This window comes from Pomacea canaliculata, linkage group LG5 (assembly GCF_003073045.1).
Source record: "Pomacea canaliculata isolate SZHN2017 linkage group LG5, ASM307304v1, whole genome shotgun sequence".
Lineage (NCBI taxonomy): Eukaryota > Metazoa > Mollusca > Gastropoda > Architaenioglossa > Ampullariidae > Pomacea > Pomacea canaliculata.
In genome coordinates, this window is record NC_037594.1 from 30,960,215 (window position 1) to 30,982,275 (window position 22,061).

At 38.5% G+C, this 22,061-nt stretch overlaps 1 protein-coding gene across 1 annotated transcript; it reads left to right on the forward strand.

Annotated features, from left to right (window-relative positions):
- The first annotated feature begins 27 nt into the window (after positions 1-27).
- Positions 28-21,402, forward strand: LOC112564813 (cilia- and flagella-associated protein 99-like). The gene is given in 22 exon segments (XM_025239886.1): positions 28-183; positions 521-670; positions 1,910-2,054; positions 2,507-2,533; positions 5,922-6,016; positions 8,364-8,476; positions 9,372-9,463; positions 10,601-10,786; positions 11,068-11,126; positions 13,264-13,371; positions 13,909-14,061; positions 14,832-14,914; positions 16,123-16,327; positions 16,603-16,661; positions 17,107-17,189; positions 17,476-17,527; positions 18,232-18,388; positions 18,857-18,911; positions 18,914-18,939; positions 20,119-20,198; positions 20,407-20,584; positions 21,211-21,402. Coding segments are annotated over 21 exon segments (2,208 nt in total). The 5' UTR covers positions 28-183; positions 521-553; the 3' UTR covers positions 21,346-21,402.
- Positions 21,403-22,061: the final 659 nt, after the last annotated feature.

The window sequence follows — 22,061 nt, forward strand, 5'->3', positions numbered from 1 at the left end:
GTGATGCACAACGTGAAGCACCTCCTTCCAACATGGAAGCGCGCTTGCTCCGGAAGTAGAATCCTGTTTACAGTTGCTGTGGAAATACAATATGGCAGACTACGCGATCCACAGTTAATTAATGAGTCGAATTAGTTATTGATGAAAGGAATCTTCAACGAGGTATTTAAAGAAAGATAACAGGTATTTTTTTCTCGGATGAAAACTGTTTAGCGAAGACAAAGAATTTGATTTTGTTGTGCTCATATATGTCACACATAGGAAATCGTCAAACATTCATGCAGAGATCTGTAATCCCGCGGTACAGGAGTAATGGTATTTTAAGTCTCATTTGATTGTCCGTGATGACAAAAGAATCACTCTAGGGTAACACAAAATGGAAAAACATTCACACAATCATTCAAGTTTGCTTTATTGTCAAGAATTTCACAAACATGCTTATAACTCTAAAATAAAGGCACTGCTGAAATGTAGTATTGCTTTTGGTTAAAAAAAAAATTCACATGGTGTTTGTTTGCAGTAATCTCAATCTTCAGTCACTGTCTTTTGTTTGATGATGAGTGAATGGCACCAAAATATGCTGCACCTGTGCAGTCAGGTGCTGGCCACTTACGATGCCAACACCAGGTCTCTGGAAGAGCATGTTACTCACTTTCTACATACCCAAAAGGTCACTGGTCACCAATCACTTTAATTATTATTAGTCTTGCTTAAATTAGAACACTGCAAACTCTACTTCTCTATTTTAGAGCTTTTTTCATTTGGCGATATTTAGCTTTTTTCATGAACACACTTGTTTTATTTATATTAGTGGTCTATGTTTCTACAGTTTATTCAGCTGCACTAATGCAAGAAATAGATGTATAAAACATATGCATGCTTAAAGGTCGAACATTGACCTTCTATCAGGATAAGGTGGCATAAGGTAAGGAGGTGAGGAGCATATGTACCGGCTACTCTAGTAGTCAATCTTATGGTAGTAATTGCTACCTTCTCGCCCATAAAGTACCCTCACCTTTTTCTACCAGATAGAATCCATCTAGATCTTGCTGAAGGTTAAAAGTTCGGCCTTTAAAAATATCGTTTATGTTTTCATAGACATTAAAATGCTATCAATGTGCATCTCTTTGTTGTAAGTTGTCTTATCATATTGAAAATCTTAGCATCATATTTAAATTTTGTTTTAAAGCATCAAATCCAAGAAAGACTTTCTTCACAACACTTGGGTTTCAGTTGTAGTTAGTCTGTAAAAGAAATAGCAGCTACTGACAGAAAAACATCCAGACAACTAATTATAATAATAAATGCATCTATTAGTAGTTACAAAGTACATCACCATAAATTTTCACAAAGACTTAAAATGATTACACTAAATCTTTGAGGAAGACATAGATATTCATGCTAGGAATTGTGTGCTATTCATAGTGCTGCGTGAATGTCTCTCTGAATAACATATTTTTTAGAGTTGCTGGTTGTTATCTCTAAAATTGTTTTGTATCTTTCTAAGCAGCAGCAAGAACTCTCTGTTGTTTGGCAGTATTTTCTCCTTTTATTAGTTAAACTGGGCAAAACTGTCACAGCTGTGATTCTTCTACATTTTACAGAAAAGGATGGCATAAATCAGTGGGATAGTGATTTTGACAACTCTTGGTTTTATGATTATATCATTTTCTGACAATTTAAAAATATGGTTCAGGTTTATTTTACACTTCTGTAGACATAGCCATTTCTTAAAATACTCTTCTGTAATTATGCTGATATACAAATTGAAATCTTTTGAAACTGTTTATGTTGGATATGCTAATCTCCATCGATGAGATGTCAAATGCCAAAGTAAAAATAAGTATTTTTTCCCATAACAGAAAGAGAAGTGTCCATTATTTTCATCTGAGTCTATTCATTGTTGCAGAATGAGGATGAATCTGACAGGACATTTATTACAGAGGCCTTCTCTGGATGCATTAGATATGCAGCAGCCATATCTATTGTCTTGGAAGGATTTTACAATAGAGATGGACAAAACACACTCCGCTCAGAACAAAGCATTTATCATGGTAAATACATGTAATAGTTTTCTTGCTTTTTTAAAGTTATTTCCATTAAGCTATTTTTCCCAAATTTTAAGGGTGGATTAATGAAAGTAGGCCATACAAAACCAGACCACAAGATTTCCGTCTGTCTTTACAGGATAATGAAAGATGTTTTTAATTTGGTATTTTTAAACTCCCTTTTACAAATGAAGTATTGTATTATAAAACAAATATAATGTCAACATGCATAATTGATAATATTACAGAAGTAGAATGTGATAGTTGAAAAAAAAAGATCCAAGGATCATCTAAGACACATGCACACTCATGCCCACGCACACACAGATGTGAGCATATGTGTTCTTGTTACCCCATTCCTCTTTGCATTTTCTTATTTGTCTTTTATTAGTCATCAGTCTGTTGTTCATCCTTCCATTCCTTTAATTGTTTGTTGTCCATGTCTCATTCTTGTCTAGAGTGTTATGAGTACGCTGCTTATAAGTGTGAGTATGCGCTATACAAATTCTGCATTTATTACTATTGTTGGCATGAATGCATGCATGCTTATGCCCTTATACACTGTCATCAAAAAGTTCTTGTGTATTTTCTAATATTAATAACTTCTCTTTTGTTCTGCAGATAACATCATCCATTTGTAAATATGTCAAGATAGGTGTTTAATCATATTTAATATAACATTAGAGTTGCTTGATTTGTTTATTCAGCTAGACCTCATTACCATAAAATTTAAGAATATTGTTTTGATTTATACACATAATAATGGAAGATTTATTATGGCTTAAAGATCGACTAGTAGGTGGAACATTTTTTTTCTTATGATTCTTAGTGCAAGACGCAATTTCCCCTTTCTTTCTTGAGATAGTGATGGCCTTCTTTGGTTTAAGATGAATGTTACTAATGTTACTGTTCAGCTGTTTGACTGTGGCAGCTGCACATGTGGCTGAAGAGGCCCATATATCAGCATGCCTCTATCACATTGGACTCACGTTTATATTGCAGTCTGTTTGTTTTTTCTTTGAGTTGGTGGAATGCTTACACTCCTTTTTGTACATCTCTAATGATAGTATAAAGGATTCTGTTTTGTCTTTGAGGTGGGCAAGATTGAAAAGTCTGACCAGGTACTCAGAGAGATTCCTTCCTTGTGGTGCCTTACTTACCACTGGTGAAAGTGGTATGTAGTGGCAGCTGCTGTTCTCTTTCTCCTGAAGTTGATAAAGGGAAAAGGTCAACAGAAAGGTCAACAGGCCAGCTCGGAAGTCTCACTGTTACTCTAAGTAGACACAATGTACCAGTTTCTGTCAGCAGGTCAGGAGGACTTGAGCAAAGAGTTTGCCAGCAATGCTGAGAAGGGAAATGCCCATGTGATTGTTACAGTTACTTCTTGTGCCCTTGTTCTTATAGAGGGTACTAATCCTGGCATTCCTTATATCTGTGGCACGTACAGTTCCTTCTTGCCAGTAGGGGTTAAAGACTTCATGAAACAGAGGCAAAAGGATATTCTAAAGTTCTTGATCAGATCTGGTGAAATTCCCTCACTACCTGGAACTTTTCGGAGGCAAGGCTTTTAATGGCCTATTGAAGGTCCTCTCCTGTCGGCTGTGGGTCAGGCTCATCCATTATCGGCAGACGCTTGATGGCTGCAAGGGCTGAGGTAGACAGTGTTTGTTTGGAGTAGAGGTCGGAGTAATATTCCACCCATTTCTCCATCTGCTGACCTTTATTTGTGGTGCGTAACAGTTACACTGAACAAAACTGAAACCAGCCATGTTTCCGCGAGGCCTCCCTCCCCGAGATGATTAGGGCTGTGTGATATATTGCGTCTCATAGGGTGTCCTACATCACAGTGGCAGTGGCAGCTGGCTTTGTGTTATCAGTTTCTCCCACAGATTTGTAAACTACTTCACAAGGTCTGGGTTTGACATCTTAATAACATTAATGCGGGGGTTTCCTGTGTTTTTGTTTGTTTGTTTTTGTTTTCTTTTTAATGATGGAATTTCTTTGGATGTAGTCGGACTTTAAAGCGCATCAAGGCGCGTGGTCTTTGTCGCAAGCCGCGCTGTGGTAAGGGGGAAGGGGCGCGAATGCGCTCTTTTTTCTAAAATCTTTCTCATATCTCATATGGGTATTAGGGAAATTAGCTGGGTAAGCGGGGCGTGCAGACCTACCTTTTTTCTTCTGGGAGGGGTCAGAAGTAAAAGGCTGAGAAACGTGGGGGTAGGACACGTGTAAGGAAGGCGCGCCTGACTAAGACGAGGTCCAGCTGGTCCTAGTACTTACGGGGTGATTGTGTCCAGGAGACCTTGTGCTGAGATTTAGTCGTGAAATTTACTGAAATATCAGCTGGTGGTGCAGAGGCCGTTAGAGGTACAGAGCTGGATCAGGATGCCAAAGTCCCTAAAGGACGAGTGGGGGGAGCATAATTCTTGATCGGTGCCTACCCTGGCGTTAAAATCTCACAGAAGAACAATTTACATGGATGTTATTAATGAGGGATGGAAGATTCATGTAGAACTTGACCTTTACTTCTGGTGCCAGGATAAATGCTGGGGCACACACGCTAATAATGACGACTGGTAATGAAGCAAAGAGTCCTGAGACGATCTGAGCTGTAGCTGTCCATCTCTACCTTACTCAGCAGGCTGCTTGTAAGTTGTAACTGCAAAACCTATTCCATTTTCCCTGGACTCATCACAGTCTTTTTATTACCAGAAGAACGTGTAGTTGTTCTCCTTCAATATTCCCGAATGTGCAAGGTATGTTCCAGGAGGGCGGTGACATCTACGTGTGACATCATCCTGAGCTCATCGTTTATGACAACTGTTCTTCTGGGATCATCGACTTCCTGAATGGTTGCTGTGAGGCTGGGCAACATGGTCCGGATATTCCAGCAGTCCAGTCTTAGAACTGATCTCTTCCGTTGCGTTGATGTTATATCTGTAGCGATGGTTTCAATCTGTCGTTTGGAAGTTACCTAATCACCATGTTCCGAATAAGGACCGCAGACCATGGCGGGACAGAACCTTACTGTCTGGAGGGCTGCCTACCTGTCCGCTGGGATGCGTCTTTTCCACCGTCGGGAGTAACCCCTGGCGCCCTACCCGACGCCGTATTCATGTTATAAAGTTTCAAATCTGACATCACCCATCATTTTAGTAGACACATGACACGCATCAGAACATTATGCCTTTAATTATCCGTGCAGGGATAAAGCCTCCCTCACATGCCTATACAAACACCATGTTTACATACCTCCAGCCCTACAAGTCGTTCAAAGGACACCTGGGAAGTGAATAACAAATATCAAGTGGATGGATTTAGGGCTCACTTAATTGTCGGCTGAAGACTACCTTCTGACAGTTAATCACAGTAAAATCTTGCAGTTCACCTTGAATACACGAAGAGTGTCAGAGATTTATTGGTATGTTTTCTGTGTCACTAGTCTCGTGAGTCTGAGAATTATTTAGCATTTGGTGAAGCTAGAAATTTGCAGAGATTCTTAACACCCTTTGTGAGTCTGGGTGGATTGGGTGGGTAAGTGGCTGGTAAAGTCAGTTTGGTAGTATTTGTTATTAGAAACAAGACAGAATAACTGCTCTCTGGTTCTTCGCATCTTTATATCAGTAATTTCTTTGTGCTTCTACAGTGTTTTGATGCACTCTTTAAAAAAAAAAGCTGTATTGTTGTTGCCTTTCTGTCAAGTCTTTTCTTGGATGAGTGTTTTTATCCTTGTCCATACAAACAAGTGCATGAAGGCCCTGTTTTACTCACTTAAATGCATGCATAAGTCGGGACTTTTTGTATAAAAAAGAAATGCGAAAAAGCTTGTGCAGCTGAAAATTGACTTTAAGCATCACAATCTTCTTGTTGCAGTGCTGTGCTATCTAACAATGTTTCGGGTGAAAGAGCTGGGAATACTCCACTATCGGAAATTTGTGGATTGTTTCGACACCAGAAAAGCGTATAAGGTATGGCCTGTGAAACTCCATGTCACCTTTAAATAATTATCTCTTGCAGTGGATGGACCTACATGTCGTCAGTCGTCCTTCCAAAAGGACGAGGTCACGTCAGCTGGCTGCCTAGGAGCAGACACAAAGGCCATCCATCCACAGCCAGGCAAACATGCACATGGCCTTGTGATCACGTGCAGAAAATGATTGCAACTGGGTGACACGTAACAACTCAGCAACGTTTGGACTGGTTTATTTATTTCAACTGGAGTTGCCACAATGGCTGTTTATGCAAGTAGTATCTTCCTGCTTCACACGCGAAATATAGGCGACTTACTTTCCCCACAGTAGCTACTGATAACTGACTTTAAAATGGCGCCAACCGTGCGTCGAATATGTACACAAGGTGATAATAACTCATGCAGTCGGCCTCCGTCATCAGACCACGACCGGCTTGTATTACTGGACTGCTGGCAGACGATTTCTTCCAGACTAAAACGAGGCATTAGACTACAAAGCTTCCGGTTTATTCATATTTCAGATTAACTACTAAAACGAGGCATGCTACTACAAAACCTCCGGTTTAGTCACGTTCATTGTTATGGCTCGCCGAGACTAACAGCAGAGAACTTCGCAAGAAGCTAAGCGTTGGTCTCGGCAGACAGACAGCAGTCCACCTATACACGTCCATGAATTGACGGAAAGTTGTACATGAACGCATGAAGCCTCTAATGAACTCTTTCACCCGCGAGTTGCTATGGCCATTTTACGACCTTGAATTTTACTCCTCGGCGTTTTTTTAAAATTTTTATATTCTATTCTACATAAAGTAAAAAAAAAAAAAAAGGCCATTTAAATCAGTCTTATTTATCGTTTCCGCTTTATGTGTCCCTTGAACTTCTGTCCTCGGCTCATCAATGAAACTTTTATTTTCAAATAATTCCCTTAATGTAAGGACGATAAAACGTCATTTGATGACCTCGAGTATCATTTTTATGACATGTCACCTGTTGGGCATGACGAGGGAATGTCGGCATTTAAAGGCGTTGAAGATGACACACTGGCTTTTAGCATCAGAGCAGGTGACGAGAAACGAGAAATGCCGAGAGACGTCACGTGTCAGGCACGGGTGTGCGCAAGACCGTAATACAATTACAGTTGATAAAAATGACCGTAAATATAAATACTGACAGATGTCAGTGTCGTGACGTGCCGCACGTGTGAGAATGCGTGCATGTCATACAAGCAGTCGTGTCTAGTCCACGCGCGACAGGTGTCGCTACACGCGGTGTGACGGTACTCACCTCCTGGGCCACTGAGAGCCAGCACGAGCCCCGGGGTAGACGATCCCTCCGGGCCCCTTGTAATTGTAATCGTGAATTATTTTCCTAGTATATCATAATATGCTTACATTTGGATTGCCAATATCTACATTCAGTAACGTAATATAGACTGTAAACATTAGGACAAGTGCAATAGGATCTACATCACTACTTGAGAATGGAGTTGTTTACAGGTCAGTAAATGATGAAAACTGACACTAGAGGATCAAAGTTGTAGTACCCCACTCCATAGAAAAAATTCCTAGAGTGAGGAATATTACACCAAAATTTCTTAAAAGAAAAAAGAAAAAGGAGAAAAAATCCACAGACAAGGCTGGGCCCCTTCACAGTCGCGGGTCCGGGTACACCAGACCCACCTGTCCCACCTCGACCCTCGGCAGGCCTGCTCACCCCTTGGCTGGCCCTCACCCGCACACTGTTCAAGGGGAAATACGAGTGGTCTGTAAAAAATCACTCATCTACACCATCTAGAACTAAAGGCTTCATGAAATTAAAGGACTTAATGCTTGTATCAAATGTACATTTCGTTAAAAACATTCAGAATTAATATCTGATAGCGACAAAGGATCCGCCGTAAACTGTCGCAAGTGAATGGCGATGACAGCCGTACAGAAGCGGGTGCAGTGACCTTTACGACGGTGGTGGTGGTGATGGTGGTGGTGAGGTCGTGACAGTGCGGTGTATAATACCTGTAATCAATTTCGTGCTGCGCGGGTCGAGGTGGAGCTGAGGTCTTTAGTGGGAACTTGCACCAGGACCACGTGAAATCGAACTGAGATGTAGGATGTAGGCTGTTGGGCTGCTCCCCCAACTTGTCGCAATGTCTGCCTGCAGCACAGACCTGCAGGCTGCAACACAATACATCCACGATAAACAATCACACATGCAGGTTTACTTTCTCTTTCTCTCTCTCTCTCACACACATTGGTTTTAAAATGCTGTAGCGTTCTAAAGTATTGTTGTATTGTCAGGTATGTTATAAGGTATTGTGTTTTCAAATAAATAACGTCGACTTGTTTCAGTTCCTGAATTTTTTCCTTCAAGAGAAGAACCTAGTGACTTGGATTAAGGATGGCTGGAACACCATTTATGACGCCATCTTTGTGGAGAACCAACTGTTGTCGCCGCTCCTAGAGTGAGTCACAAAGTCAGTCGATCTGTCCCACTCATCCACCCACCTACCCGTACCCCACCCGCGCCGTACTGTCTGAGTTGCTCGGTCACGGCCAGTGGCAGGACGGGTCACCAGGTATTTGTGGCTGTCGCGGCACAACAAAGAGTCCTTGTAGCTGGCTGTGCCGGGGCCCACAATAAGTGATATACGTACCTACAAACAGCTGACACAACCAGTTCTGCACTCACAGTCTCAGACACTTTAACATTATTTTTCATTCGCCCAAAGGAAAAAAAATCTTTCATTGGGAATGCAAAGACTCAACTGATATAATTAAATTTACAAAGATTAATGTTTTTTGCTTGAGAGTAATTTACATTCTCCGTCTAACGGGTGGGGTGGGGCGAGGACACAGACAATGTTTTCAACTGTGGGAGACAACAGAAGGAGAGAAGTGTGGGAAGACAACTAGAGGTTACGGTTAAGGACATCATGTTTTCCAAGCGCCGCATTCATCTTTCTCTTAGCAGTGTTGTAGTTCTATAGATGTCAGACAATAAACAGTACTGAAACCTTTGCCATCAATATTGCACACTAAGCATTTTCTATACTTTTGTACAGGTTTAATATTGTCTGTGCAGTACACGCTTCCCTGACTTATGCAATGTTTTCACTCACACCTGACTATTCATTGTTAGCTTTGGTAGTCTCCGTCTGGTGCTTCGTTATAACATAATTATTGCAGCAGTATGCGATGACACTTGATTTGTTTTAACATTTTCAGTAACTGGTCTAGTAGTAAACAATCTGTCATCATTGGAAGGCAGATCAGATGTATGTATATGCGGCATGTACTGTATTGAGAATAGTTTTTATCGAAGTTAGAATGTTGTTTGTTTATCTGTTTATCATCCAGATTGCTTCCGGATCTACAAAAAATAACAGAGCATTTAAAACTGAAATTAGACAACAAGATCAAACCAAGAAAAGAAGTGATTCCCACTACAGGTTTGTTTTGCAGTTTTACATTTAAGCTTACAAAGGAACTTCTTTGCTTTTGTTTCATGTTTTATAAAACAGCAGTGATTAATGTGTAAATCTCTTAGCCTAGTGGCTATTGACTGAGTAAAAGGTCAGTAGTTTTAGGCTTCATTTTGCCTGTGCGTGCCTCGATCATTTCTTCCTGACCCCCTAACCCCCAAATACATGTAATAGTATTTCTGTAGAAGCATCTCATTTCCGACAGCAGGAATTATAAAGGCGACAGAAGGAGAGTGTCATCTCCACGTACTTACACATGCTGTGCTAAAGACGGCCAGCCTCTCCCCTCATATTATCAAACATCTCACGGAGGTATATTGAGACGTTGTTCAGATTAAGATTTAGGACAGGTGAAGTGTTTTGTTTGCTAACGGCCGAGTCTTTGGACACCAGGTGTGTGATTTGTCTTCTTGCACCAACCCTACGTCACTGCACTGCGGGGAGCGCGCACCAAATGATGCAAGTGGTGGAAAGCTTCACCAAGTTTTCTCTGTCTCACTCATCGTTGTTATGAGAGACAGTACGAGGCGCCATCTTGGTAGCTGACTCCCGACAAGGATTAAATAGATTAACCTATCCGGATAATTCATGACACAGCATTGTTGACAGTGGCGTATAGATGTTAGACACATCTATTTTTAGCTCTGCTCTCTGTCTACTGTAGATGTGTCATGTTTGTTCCCACGAAGTTTCGATTTCGTCAGCGGAGAGATATACGTGTGATACACATAACCTTAGTAGCCCCGCGACAAACTGAAACACAGCGGCCATGTTGTGCGCGTTCGCGGGCGGCCAGGTGTCGCAACGGTGAGCACGTGTCACCAACACAGTGAAGGTTGGATGTCTCGGTTCAGCTCTCGTCTCAGGCACGCTTGTTCTTTCTCTTACATGTGACATCTGTTTACAGACTTGGCTGCCTTGCCGTGATATAGTTTTAGTTGCTGGTTCGGCGGGAAACAATTCCCCCCCACACACACCATAGGTTCACCTCCACAGGTGCGCCACCGTCGTTGTCCGGGTGGGGAAATAGTACGCTGCTTACAGTTATACCTGACCTCCTGTCTTAAATACTCGATGTTATGTGGGTTTAAAAAAATACCTGAATATGGCGTTTCATTAATAAAAATTGGGAGGGTATAGTCACTGTAACAGAAAACCTCTCAAGTCTTTTGATAGTTACAGTGCGACATGACAGTTTCTGTGGTTCGTGGTGGTGGTTGGGTAGTGGAGAGGGTCGAATGTCAAAGAGGAGAGAATATGCCCAGTTTATTGACAAAGAAGGAGATTATGGTTTGATGAATCCACGTTTGAATTTAACAGATTTTAAAAACAGAGGTGACTTGTCCTGTGTACCGAAAACGGTTGATACATCGCTAGCTATACATTTATTATAAAACAGCATGACTGGTATACAGCTCACAGCCATGCTGCCGCGAGAGTTGCAATGAACAGTTGTACTTGAAATATAGATAAATGTTTTAGAGTAATGTGAAGTACCCACTGCTTTCTTTGGACATTCATTCTCGCTGTCTGTCTGCTTGCCTCACTATTTTCTTGTCCGCCTGTCACAGAAGTGAAGCCATTCAGCATCACCAAGCCCAGACCGCGCAGCGTTCCTGTGCCGGAGCCGGTGAGTACCTGTACCTGATATTTATACCTGCAAAGATGACACTAATACCTGTATAGATGACGTTTATACCTGTAGAAATGCGCTTACTTGCATACCCCATGTGCGGGCATTTAGCATACACTGGCTATTTGATGGGTGTTCATAGGTGCAGAGCTATGTGTGCGCCTCGTTCTGCCCAGCTAATCGAAATGAAAAATCACTTTCTAATAAGAGAAACTATTAAGTCGCAAGATCTGAACGAAAATCTGTTCCACCTGGGGAACTGCAAGATTTCGACCATCGCAGCTCGGACGAAAAAGGACAAAATAGGCTCGTATTTTGGATAGCACGTGTGGTTGGGTGGCGCGTGTGGTTGGATAACACAAGCAGCTGGATAGCACATGTGGCTGGATAACGCATGCAGCTGGATAGCTCACGTGGTTGGATAGAATGTGATTGGATAACGCGTGCAGCTGGGTAGCTCTCTTGGTTGAATAAAGCAACTGGTTGCAGCCTTAATTAACGTCAGTATAGTTAGAATACAGGTCAAACCACGTATTCTTGTGAAAACATACCACACATTTGTAGAACAATCATGACAGTTATGAACCTGCCTCAAAAAATCATTTTCTATCAGAAATTTCAAAAAATAAAAATAAATAAATATTCACTTACAAGAAAAAAGCGACACAGGTGCCTGCAAAAATGAAAGAGATGACACAAAAACAAGACAAAGCGAGACGGCTCCTGCATTGCGCGCTGGGCAATCAAGCACGTACAACTGCTCATCTTCGCTGTCCTCTGTCCTTCCTGTGACAAGTCATTAGTGGCCAGGCACGTACAGCATTTTAGTTTCCGTTAGTGCAAAGGAAAAAAAAAATCTGGTAGCGAAAGCAAAGACCGAAGTGATTAAATAGCTTGACAAAGATTAATGTATTCAGCTTGGGTGTTGATTATACACTCCCCAGCTTGTTGTAGTCCTAAGTTGTCGACTATTGAGACCAAACTTGAAACCAGGGGACTTAGCACCATTAGGACGTCACAATAAGCATCCCAGGCATGGTGACCCGAGTCAGCACCATCGAGTCTGTTCGTGATCGACTGTATCCAACGCTGGCATGGGCGCCAAACTTGAGACAACAATTATTACATATAGAAAAATATACTAGTGGCAGTATCTCACATGGCAGCTAATAGAACAAACTGTAAGATTTCTTGACTGGCGCTGCTGGGCAAGTTTTTTATTATTTGGGAATACGAGCTGTTGTGGGACCCAACCAAACTTTGCCAGAGTAATCGTTTGTGGGAATTTTTATAATTCATTCTCTAAATATACGATTAATATTTATTAATGATTTTATTTAATCCAATAAAATTATAATTAAACGTATAACAATTAATTATAACAATTGTTGCGTACAGTTGAATGTCACCGTGACGTCTCAGGTGTTAACAGCAAATACTGCATGACGTCATCACAATTATGACGTCATGAAATATTTAAGTAAACATTGCACATCATCACAATTATGACGTCGTGATAAAGTGAAGCAATGGCGGCAGTGTCAGAAAACCAAGGATCGTGCGGTCGGTTAAGTGATCAGAATTTTTTCCAGATATTGTAATGTTTACATGCACATTCAGTGGCATGAAGCTCAGTTCCAATGACTATGAAGTGCACACCATACATTCCTCCCCGCCACCACACACACACACACAGATATAGTATGTTAGGAAATGATGAAAGCAGCTACTATTTTTTCAAGCTGCTACCTGCCTTAACTCAGAATAAAATAACCATACTCTCTTCTCTCTCTGCAGTTCTATCTCTGTTGTCTCTATGGGTCCTTTGAATGGGAATGTTTGGAAGGAAAGAATGTAGAGATGGAAAGGGCCACTCAATATGGCTATGATTAAGTGCATTTTCCAAATGTTCATTGCAAGAAATCGTTAATCCTAAAATCATTTCTTTTATGTATTGTTATAATTTTTCAGATTTCCTTTAGTTACTGTAATGATTAACTGTTGAGTGATAACTGACAGTCTATTCAGTTCTCCGAAAACTTTAAAATAAATTATAGAAGTTCCATGTAAGAGACAGCATTAAGAAATTTGTGAAACAAATTCATCCAGAGATAATTGTAAGTTTTTTCTTCAGATTCCTAGACTGCAGAAACACAATCCAGTGCCTCAGTCTTTGTATAAAGCACATTCTGACCAGGCTGTCATTGCCAAAAAGAAGGAAGAAAACCGACGCAAAGCAGAGGTATTTTTGTGCTGGGTGCTGTGTGTTGTATAAAACTGCAGACTGTTTTGACTAGTATTTTTAACAAATATTTTAAGATCCCTTTTAAGAGATTTGCTAGCTTTGACTTCATTTGCATTTTAAGTAATGTAGTCAAAATTTGGCATTTCATTTATTTTGGAGATGGTAATGGCTCATTTATCATGTTCCCTGACCTGAGAATCCTTCTGAAGTGGTTACCACATAGTCAAAATCTTTATGCTTCAGAATTTCACTGACTTTTTCATTCCAATTGAAAATAAGTACTTTTTCCTGGCTACACTAGACGTTGTATAAGCTTATATTTAAAAACATGTCAAGAACTATATGTTTTGCAATTTAATCCATAATAGCTAATGGATGAGGAGTTTGGTATTTAAGGCAATGGAAAGGAAAGAAGTCAGGTGCATAGTATGTAAAGGGACTAGAGAACTAGACATGTGATAGAGAGATATGCTACCTCACAAGGTCCATATCTTCCATAGACTGTCCTTAAAGGAGAGTTTATTTATTCTGCAGGAGATTCTCATGGAGGCATCACGGAAACAGTTTACCTGTGCCAATCCTGAGAAGTCAGGAAAGACAATGGAGGTTCTAAAAGATATAATTTCAGAACAAGACTCCAAACTGGACTTTGAAAAACATCGAGCACGGCCTTTGCCATCTTTTCTGGTACTGCAAAAAATTTTAACTGGGCTGATAAATCTCCAGATTACAATATTTGAAATGTGTTCCTTTGTTACATTATAGTGTACAAGAATATTGCACGATACTAACATAGATTATGAGTGACTTTCTTCTTATCTGATTAAGCTCCTATTCATTTTCAGTGTAAATGACATATTTAAGAATAGCATTTTCTTATTTTCCTTGTTTGGCGATCAACACTGAAATAAGATTTCTTTTCTGACACTCCAAATAATATAAAACTGAACACGTCAGGGCTAATCATGTAATGAGCTCATAAAACCCTAAATAAATCAAACAAAAATATGATTTTTCCCATCTTTTATTCTCAGCTTTTCTTAAGCTGCAAAGAAAATTATTGCATGAATACATTACTGTTAATAATGCTGGTGGGTTTTGAAAAAAAGAGAATATATTTCATTAATAGTGTAAAGCAATTACTCCTACTTAAACAAAGTGGGCACAAGAAATAGTTTTGGGATAAACATTATTTATAAATTTAACTGTTTAAATACCAAGTATAATTATTACCAGGATAAATGATCAAAGGGCACTTACTATACATGAGCAGAATAAATAATTTTGACTTGGTGTGGGGCTCTCAAAATAAAGTGGATAGCATTCAGAATTTGTTTTCAGTATATGAAAAAATGTAGAAAACTTTCGAAAATTAAAATTGGAAAACTTGTAAGATTTTTTCATAATCAGAAGAAACAGAATAACTGTTGATTTTTTTCAATGTACATGAAGGAAAGGAAATTTCCATCAAGATGAATACAGCAGCTATACTGCGGGAGGGACAGCTGTATCAAAAACTAGAGGAAGAGGAACTGAAAAAGTGAGCTGTTATTTTAAAAAAATTATATGATAATATAATATGACAATATGATGGAACTTCATTGAATCCTTATAATTTTGATTATGGGCGCTGCATGTTAATAAGTAGCTTTTTTGTGTTCAAACATGTGCACTGAAACTTTTTCAGTTCACCCCTTCTTAGATTGTCTCTTAACATACTATAAATGGATTTCCTGTCTTGTAATTTCCTTTGCCAAGCTTTCAGTCATTGTCCACTTGCCATAGCTTACAAGAGGACAGCCCAATGCAGTTTAGACTCTAGTTTCCAAATTTGCCTTATTAATCAGACTTGCTATAGAACTTAAAATCAGTCATCATCATCTGTCATTAATTGTGCTGTCAACTGCTCCTGCTAATTGTCAGATGCACTGGACTTTGCATAATCACCCCCAAGCAATATTCATGCGCTGTTCCATACAATGAAGGGTGAGTGGATAGTTTAGTGGTTAGAGCAGGGGTTTCCAAACTCAGTCATGTACAATAGGACAGCCTACTCCCCTTGACCCAGCTGTGACCACACCTAAGGATATGCTGCCTCTTGTCAATAAGATGTCATGGTCTTTACCTCTCTCTATGTGTATATATATAATAGTTACACAGTTGCACACATAGCCTCATTAATTGTCTGTGTAGAGAGAATAATAAATATGATTTTTTCATGAGTGCAAAAAAAAAAAAAGTCATAAGTAACATGGCAGAGAAAACACAAGTGTTACATATACATACACCAATCAAAGGTACATTGAGAAAAGGTCAATCACACACAAAGTACAGTACAGTGCAGTAAAAACCCTAAAAATTTAATCAAGGTGTAAATGGTGTAAATTGGTTAGTCAAGATGATGTTTGTCTATGATTTTCCTGGTATAATGACAACCCATAGATGCAGTTTTCCTTGAGGCATAAAGCTGATTACCTATCACAGGCAGTGTATAAAGGGCAAATAAAGCAAGTTGTTCAGACAGCAAGGAAGAGAAGCGGGGGTACAGCTGATATTGGCATCTTATTTGCGTATCTGTTACTTAATCTTTGTCAGCTATCACCAAGGTTTGCAACGGGCTAATGGTGCCAAGCCAACAAGATGTAACTGCTGAGACTTTACAATGCTATACATGTATATCTATATAAATTTTATGATAAAATGATTTTACTTAAGTGTGTATACATGCTGTAATTGCTAATTTGACAGGATAGTCACATTAGAAGCTGGAACACGCAACAGCCATGAATTTGAAGAGTGGCAAAGCAGCATGCGCAAGAAAGATATAGAAGCAAAGCTGGCAGAGGTGGAGCGGCGCAGACTTCTTGGAAAACTTAGCTATGAAGATGCCATTTTAGCCCGCCAAAACTTTATGCAGGAGAATCGTGCCAAGGTGGCCCAGATGAAAAAAGAGGTCAGAAACACAAGAGGGCTTTTCTTTGAATATGCATATTAAAACTTATGTTTACAGTTGAAAATGAAAATCATATACTGTACAATCTGTGCTCAGAGAACATTTCATTAAAGATGTTTATGCTGCTGTTTAGGAAGTAAGGAAATATTCTGGTAGCAAGTTGTCATGAACATTTTTCAAGATGAATGAGAAGTTTACAGTGGACTCATGGAAATAGATTTTTCATATAGCATTACATATTTCTGAGCATTTTTACATTGGATTTACTGTTGCAGGCAGAAGCACTAATGCAGGAGTATTTGGAGCAGAAATTGAAAGAAGAGCAGAGTATCAGGTCAGGGCATTTAAACATCGTCTTTAGACAGATGAGAAAGCATTATGGACCATTTTTCATGAACATGTGCACAGCTGGATTATAAGAACTTAAGTGTTTTTGTATCAATCAGATGTAATCTGCTGCAATATTTTTAAATCTATTGTGCAAATAAATATTGCATTTGTCTTTTCCATCCACATTTCTCATAAGCAAACACGAAATGCTCATTAGTAAAATAAGTCAATGAGACTTATTTTTTTAACCAGGACAATGGCATTGTCAGCTGCCTTTCTCATACAACATTGCTCTCCCCAACATGCACTCCCACACAAGATCAATGTCATTCATGATCTATATTTTTACCTATTTTAAATATCGTTACTCTTTTCTGGTGTGATTTTGATGTCTCATTAAGTGGCATTTTTAAAAAAATCTGTTTCTTAGTATCATTTTTTTAATGCAGAAATTTGAAGATTGAAACACTTCAGGGACACCGAAATGCAAAGGACAGCCAGAAACGACTACAGGAATCTAAAAGAAGAATAGGTTTGCATAATTAAAAGTGAACACAGTCTGCTGCTGTGGAATAAGTCTAGGCATTCTCTTGCATACTATTTACACTTAATTATACACAGGCATATGCTTGTGACAGTCCCACCTGTTAAAGTTAACATAAGTTGAAGTATTTAAGCTTCATTTGCAAATGTCCCTTTCTACTGTATAGAGAATGGTGACAAGCAGATTTTAACGGTTGAAAAATTAGAGAATACAATTGATTTAAGCTATGTAAAATTCCAGCTAACAGTCACCACTGTTTTGTTTGAAATCACAGTGCAGCAGATGAGTGCAGAAAACCAGGAATTGATGAGAAAAGCCTAGAAGAGGTAAGTTTTGTGGATTATATCATTTATTGAGTTTAACTGACCTAACTGAGAAATAAGTTATGGAATGTACTAGAAAAAGTAACAGAAATAGGAACAGAAACCATTTAACTAACTCAGCCTTAACTGAGGTATTTATCTCCCTCATTGCCCATGATCTGCATTAAACCTCAGATGCAATTATTTATTACAAAACCAGTTGAACCTCTTCTGCCAATGCTCAGTGCTTAAGCCTCATCATTAATTTAGATAAGAAAATTGTGTAATTTTTCACAATTGTGGCTTTATATCCAGCAATCAAAACTGAACTTTTGCAATGTTTCAGTAAACTTTGTGAATTTATTGAAATATTTGGGCATTTAGTTTTTCCACTAGATATATTTTTATCCATCCATTTAAGACAGCTGAAAAGGCAAAGAGAGGATCTTGAAACTGAATTTAAAATAAACTGATGATACATCATCTGAACTGTTCTTCAATTTGGGACGCACAGATTTAGCCATTATTTTTTATTTCAATATTCAATATTTCCTCAGTGTCAACTGGGAAAAGCACAAAGAAAGAAGCTATCTGACCAAATCTTCTGAAGTTTACCAATTCCCCTATATTGTAGTGACATCAATATCTGTTCCCCACATGGAAGAGAATATACACCATATCTTCTACACAATACATTTAGTCTTTGAATTTAAAATCATGTTAAACAGTCATCTTCTGTTTCAGGCTGAGGCAGACATGAAGCGCAAGCTGGAGCTCATCTACCAGATCAGAGCTGTTGAAATAGCTCCAGCTCCACGCCGCAAAATGCTAGATCTGACATCTACAGCTGGTGCCAGGCTTTTAAGTGAAATGTCCATTGCTGAAGTAAGAGACTCTGATGATGAGCTGGTTAACACAGCAATCGATATCTATTGCATTCAATAATTCGCATAACATGCTTAACAGTATGATGAGCATGGCTAAAGTTCTATTTATAAATAATGAAATCTATATCAAAAGCAAATTTAGATGAAATAATCCATAGAGACTTTTAGAGATATATAACTTTGTGGTCATATAGAGTTATAGACCATTGTAAAGTTCTCTTGTTCAAATTGCATGGCATTAAACCACATTTTCTCTTGTTAAAAACATTTCTTTAAATGCCAGCTAATATAACTGACAAATGCTCTAGTAATACTATAAATAGTGTTTATGAACCATTACTGTGAAAGGATTGCCTCACTAAAGCATTATGTTTTTTAGCTAATTCTAAAGTAAGAGGGCTAAAAAGCTGCTGCCACATGGTGGTATATATATATATCAGTAACAAGGAATTTGGTGATTGTTCAGCTGAGGGAACGTCTTGCCCTGCTGAAGGTGTCCCAGAAAGAAATAGAAGAGAAGAAGAGGATGAAATTCTGGAGGCTAAGCAGGTATTATTGCAGCACACTGTGCCTTTTGTCTTAAAAAAAAAAAAAAAAAAAAAAAAGAAGCTTGTGGACACATTCCACAAAAAGTTTCCTTTCTTTATATTGCTCTTTTCAAATAAAAAGCTATGAAAACGAACCTCACTATATCATTAATTCAGTTCCATGGTCTTTCTTCAATTATATGGCTTAATGTATTATCAAAAAATATTAAAAGTAATCACAAATATATTACTGAATTACAGAATTGATGCTCATGAAACTGAGAAATATGTACAGTTCTCAAATCCGAGTCTGCCGTCAGCAGCACATATTTACTTTCTGTATTGACTGAAAAATAGTTTATTCTTACATAGTTTCAAACTTATGCTCTCCAGTTTAAAGAGGGTTAGGGTTTCTTCCCCTCATTGCTTTTGTCTGTATCTGGATTGTTTATGTTTATACCGGTTCAGCAATGTTTAGTGCAGGGCTCAGATTCTTTGCACCAATAAGAAAACATGGTGATGAATCCTTGCTTACATCAATTAACATGTGCGCAAATTGTAGTACTGGTAAAATCTTGTCTGCCTTTGGAGATGCCATTAGAAAACAAATTGGCTTGGCTGCTAGCTTTAACACAACTACAAGCCATGAGGGAAGATATCCCCCACTAAGAGGCAAATAAGATCAGTCACTCAAAGGCTCAAGAGCATAGGCAGATGTGTCCTCCAGAAATCAGATCCCTTCACCTCAAAACAAACCCAGAAAAAAAAAATCTGAGTGCACATACCTCAAGTTGAAATGACAGGTAGTCTCGATAACAGAGCGCATCAGCTATAGTTTCATTGATATAAAGTGACAGCCCTTATGCCCCATTGTAGTAATGAAAAAGAGTAATCTCTCTATACTTTTATGATAAACATTTTCTTATTTTTTTGGGATAAATGGTTCCTTTCCCAGTCATAAATTGCCTCGAAGAAACAAAACAGACATTACCCCCCTTCCCCAAATTCTCTAGTCTTTCAAACACACTTTTCTAGTATTAATGGTATGGTTTTCTGAGCAATAATTAGAACTGCTAATAGCAGCTGCCATGGAATAACTGAAAGAACATATTTTATAGGTCAGTATTTCTGAACTGTAAAATATGAACATTAGACATATCTGTAAGGGAGAGAATGTGATAATCATCATCTCCTTTGGCAGGCCAAGGACCAGCAGCTGATTGAGACTTTGGAGTGCATTTCCAAACACCGTCTAGAACAGACTCGCTCTGCAGCACTCAGGTCAGTGACCTAAAAACTTACATCAAGTCAATCTTTCCATCTGACAAAATGCCAGAATTCTCAGTTTAAACAAACTAGAAATCATTTTTTGACAGTGGAGAGATCATGACTTTAGTCATGTAGCAATTTGAAGATTTTATAATAAAATGATGTCTTATATCCTATTGTGTTGTACACAGGTTACCTTATGTTTATGCATTATACATAGGTTGGAAGAGCACAAAAAGCAAAAACCCGAACAGATGTTGCCAGATTCTGAACCACTGAAAGATCTGAAGAAGCAAGTTGAGGAAAGGAGATGTGCTAGACTGAAAGTAAAAGAACAGTCTAAAATGCAAACAAGCCCAACATCTTCAGCACATTATGTCAGCCTCATGAACCAGAAGGTATGTATTTGTCTGCTGTTGTCATCTCCGTTTCAAATAGTATCTTAGAAACATTTTCTATTTGAGCACACAAGAGTATGTAGTAAAGGTCATGTCTTCTTCAAAAAAAACCAACAGAAATTAGCTTTCTCTAGAAAAATGGGGTTAATGATGACACTGGAGAGGTATACTGCTTTTTTAGTTATGCAAATAAGATTATGCATATTCATGATTCTAAAGGTTTAAAAAAATTTTTAACGTGTACACATCAATTCAACATTTTTTTGTGTGTGCTCAGTCAATATTTGTAATCATTTTATCTTATTATGTAAATCATATACATTGCATTTTGCTGTTTTAGTGCTTTGAAATTTCATAACGTTTAGGGCCTATAACTTTAAAAGGCTAAGCTGGGATGGCTGGATATTTCCACTTAAGTTACGGTGGAATATTCCTGCATTATTTGATATTATTGCAACCCAATCTTTTTCAAGACAGAACAAAATAAGTTTTTGATTAGGTTTGTCTTTGATTAGAAATCATTTTGCAGAGCCAAGTAAATAACAATTTCAACTGTCTTGTGTATGCATCTATGCATGAATATAATCATTTCAATATCTATATATGTTTTAAACATCTTTCTCTAGAAAGCATTAGAAGCTAGTCGCTGGCATGAACTGGAGCGAACAAGAGAACGTGCTGCTCGTTTAACAGCAGGAGATGGCCAGTACAGCAAGACTCTTCAACATCTCACATCTTTAAGTGTCATGCCACTATCATGATAGATCATTACTTCATGCATCCTCATGACAATGTCAATCTGCTAAATGCAGAAATCTCTCCTCCCCTACAAGCTGTAGTCAGTCAGAACATGCATGACTTTTTCCCTAGATTAGTGTGTTTGAATTGAAACTGGACTCATGCAAATGTGGCTGTTGTTATATGTGGCTGATGTAATGAAGTATACAACCAGCAACAAGATCTCCAAGGAGTACAAAGTATACATGCGACACATTTTGACTGCTTTCTTTTAAAATTATACATGTAGAAACACACAGTGGAATATGCTTGATTCATTTTCTTCATTTTTATTATGAACTCTGTCTTAACATTTGTTATTTGCCTTTCTCGACTTGAAACCTAATATCTTATGACTGAACTTTCAAGACATTTATAGAAATTAAATCATGGGGATTATATTAACATTTAAGGTTTCAAAAATATGGTTATAAAGATGTGGTATTGCAGACTGTTTTTCTTAGAATAAAAAATATAATTTGTAAACTTTTATGTATTATACTCATACATGACACGTGTGAAATACAAATTTTCAGAACAATGTGAAAAGTTCTCTTGTTAATGAGGAGAAACAGAATGGGGCACCTATTTATATCACTTCTGCCCGAAATCTAAACTCGTCATGGTTAGCTAGTTTAAGGTGATAGGTTAGTATAATTATATGTCACTATACCCCTGACAGTCCTTAATACATATTCAG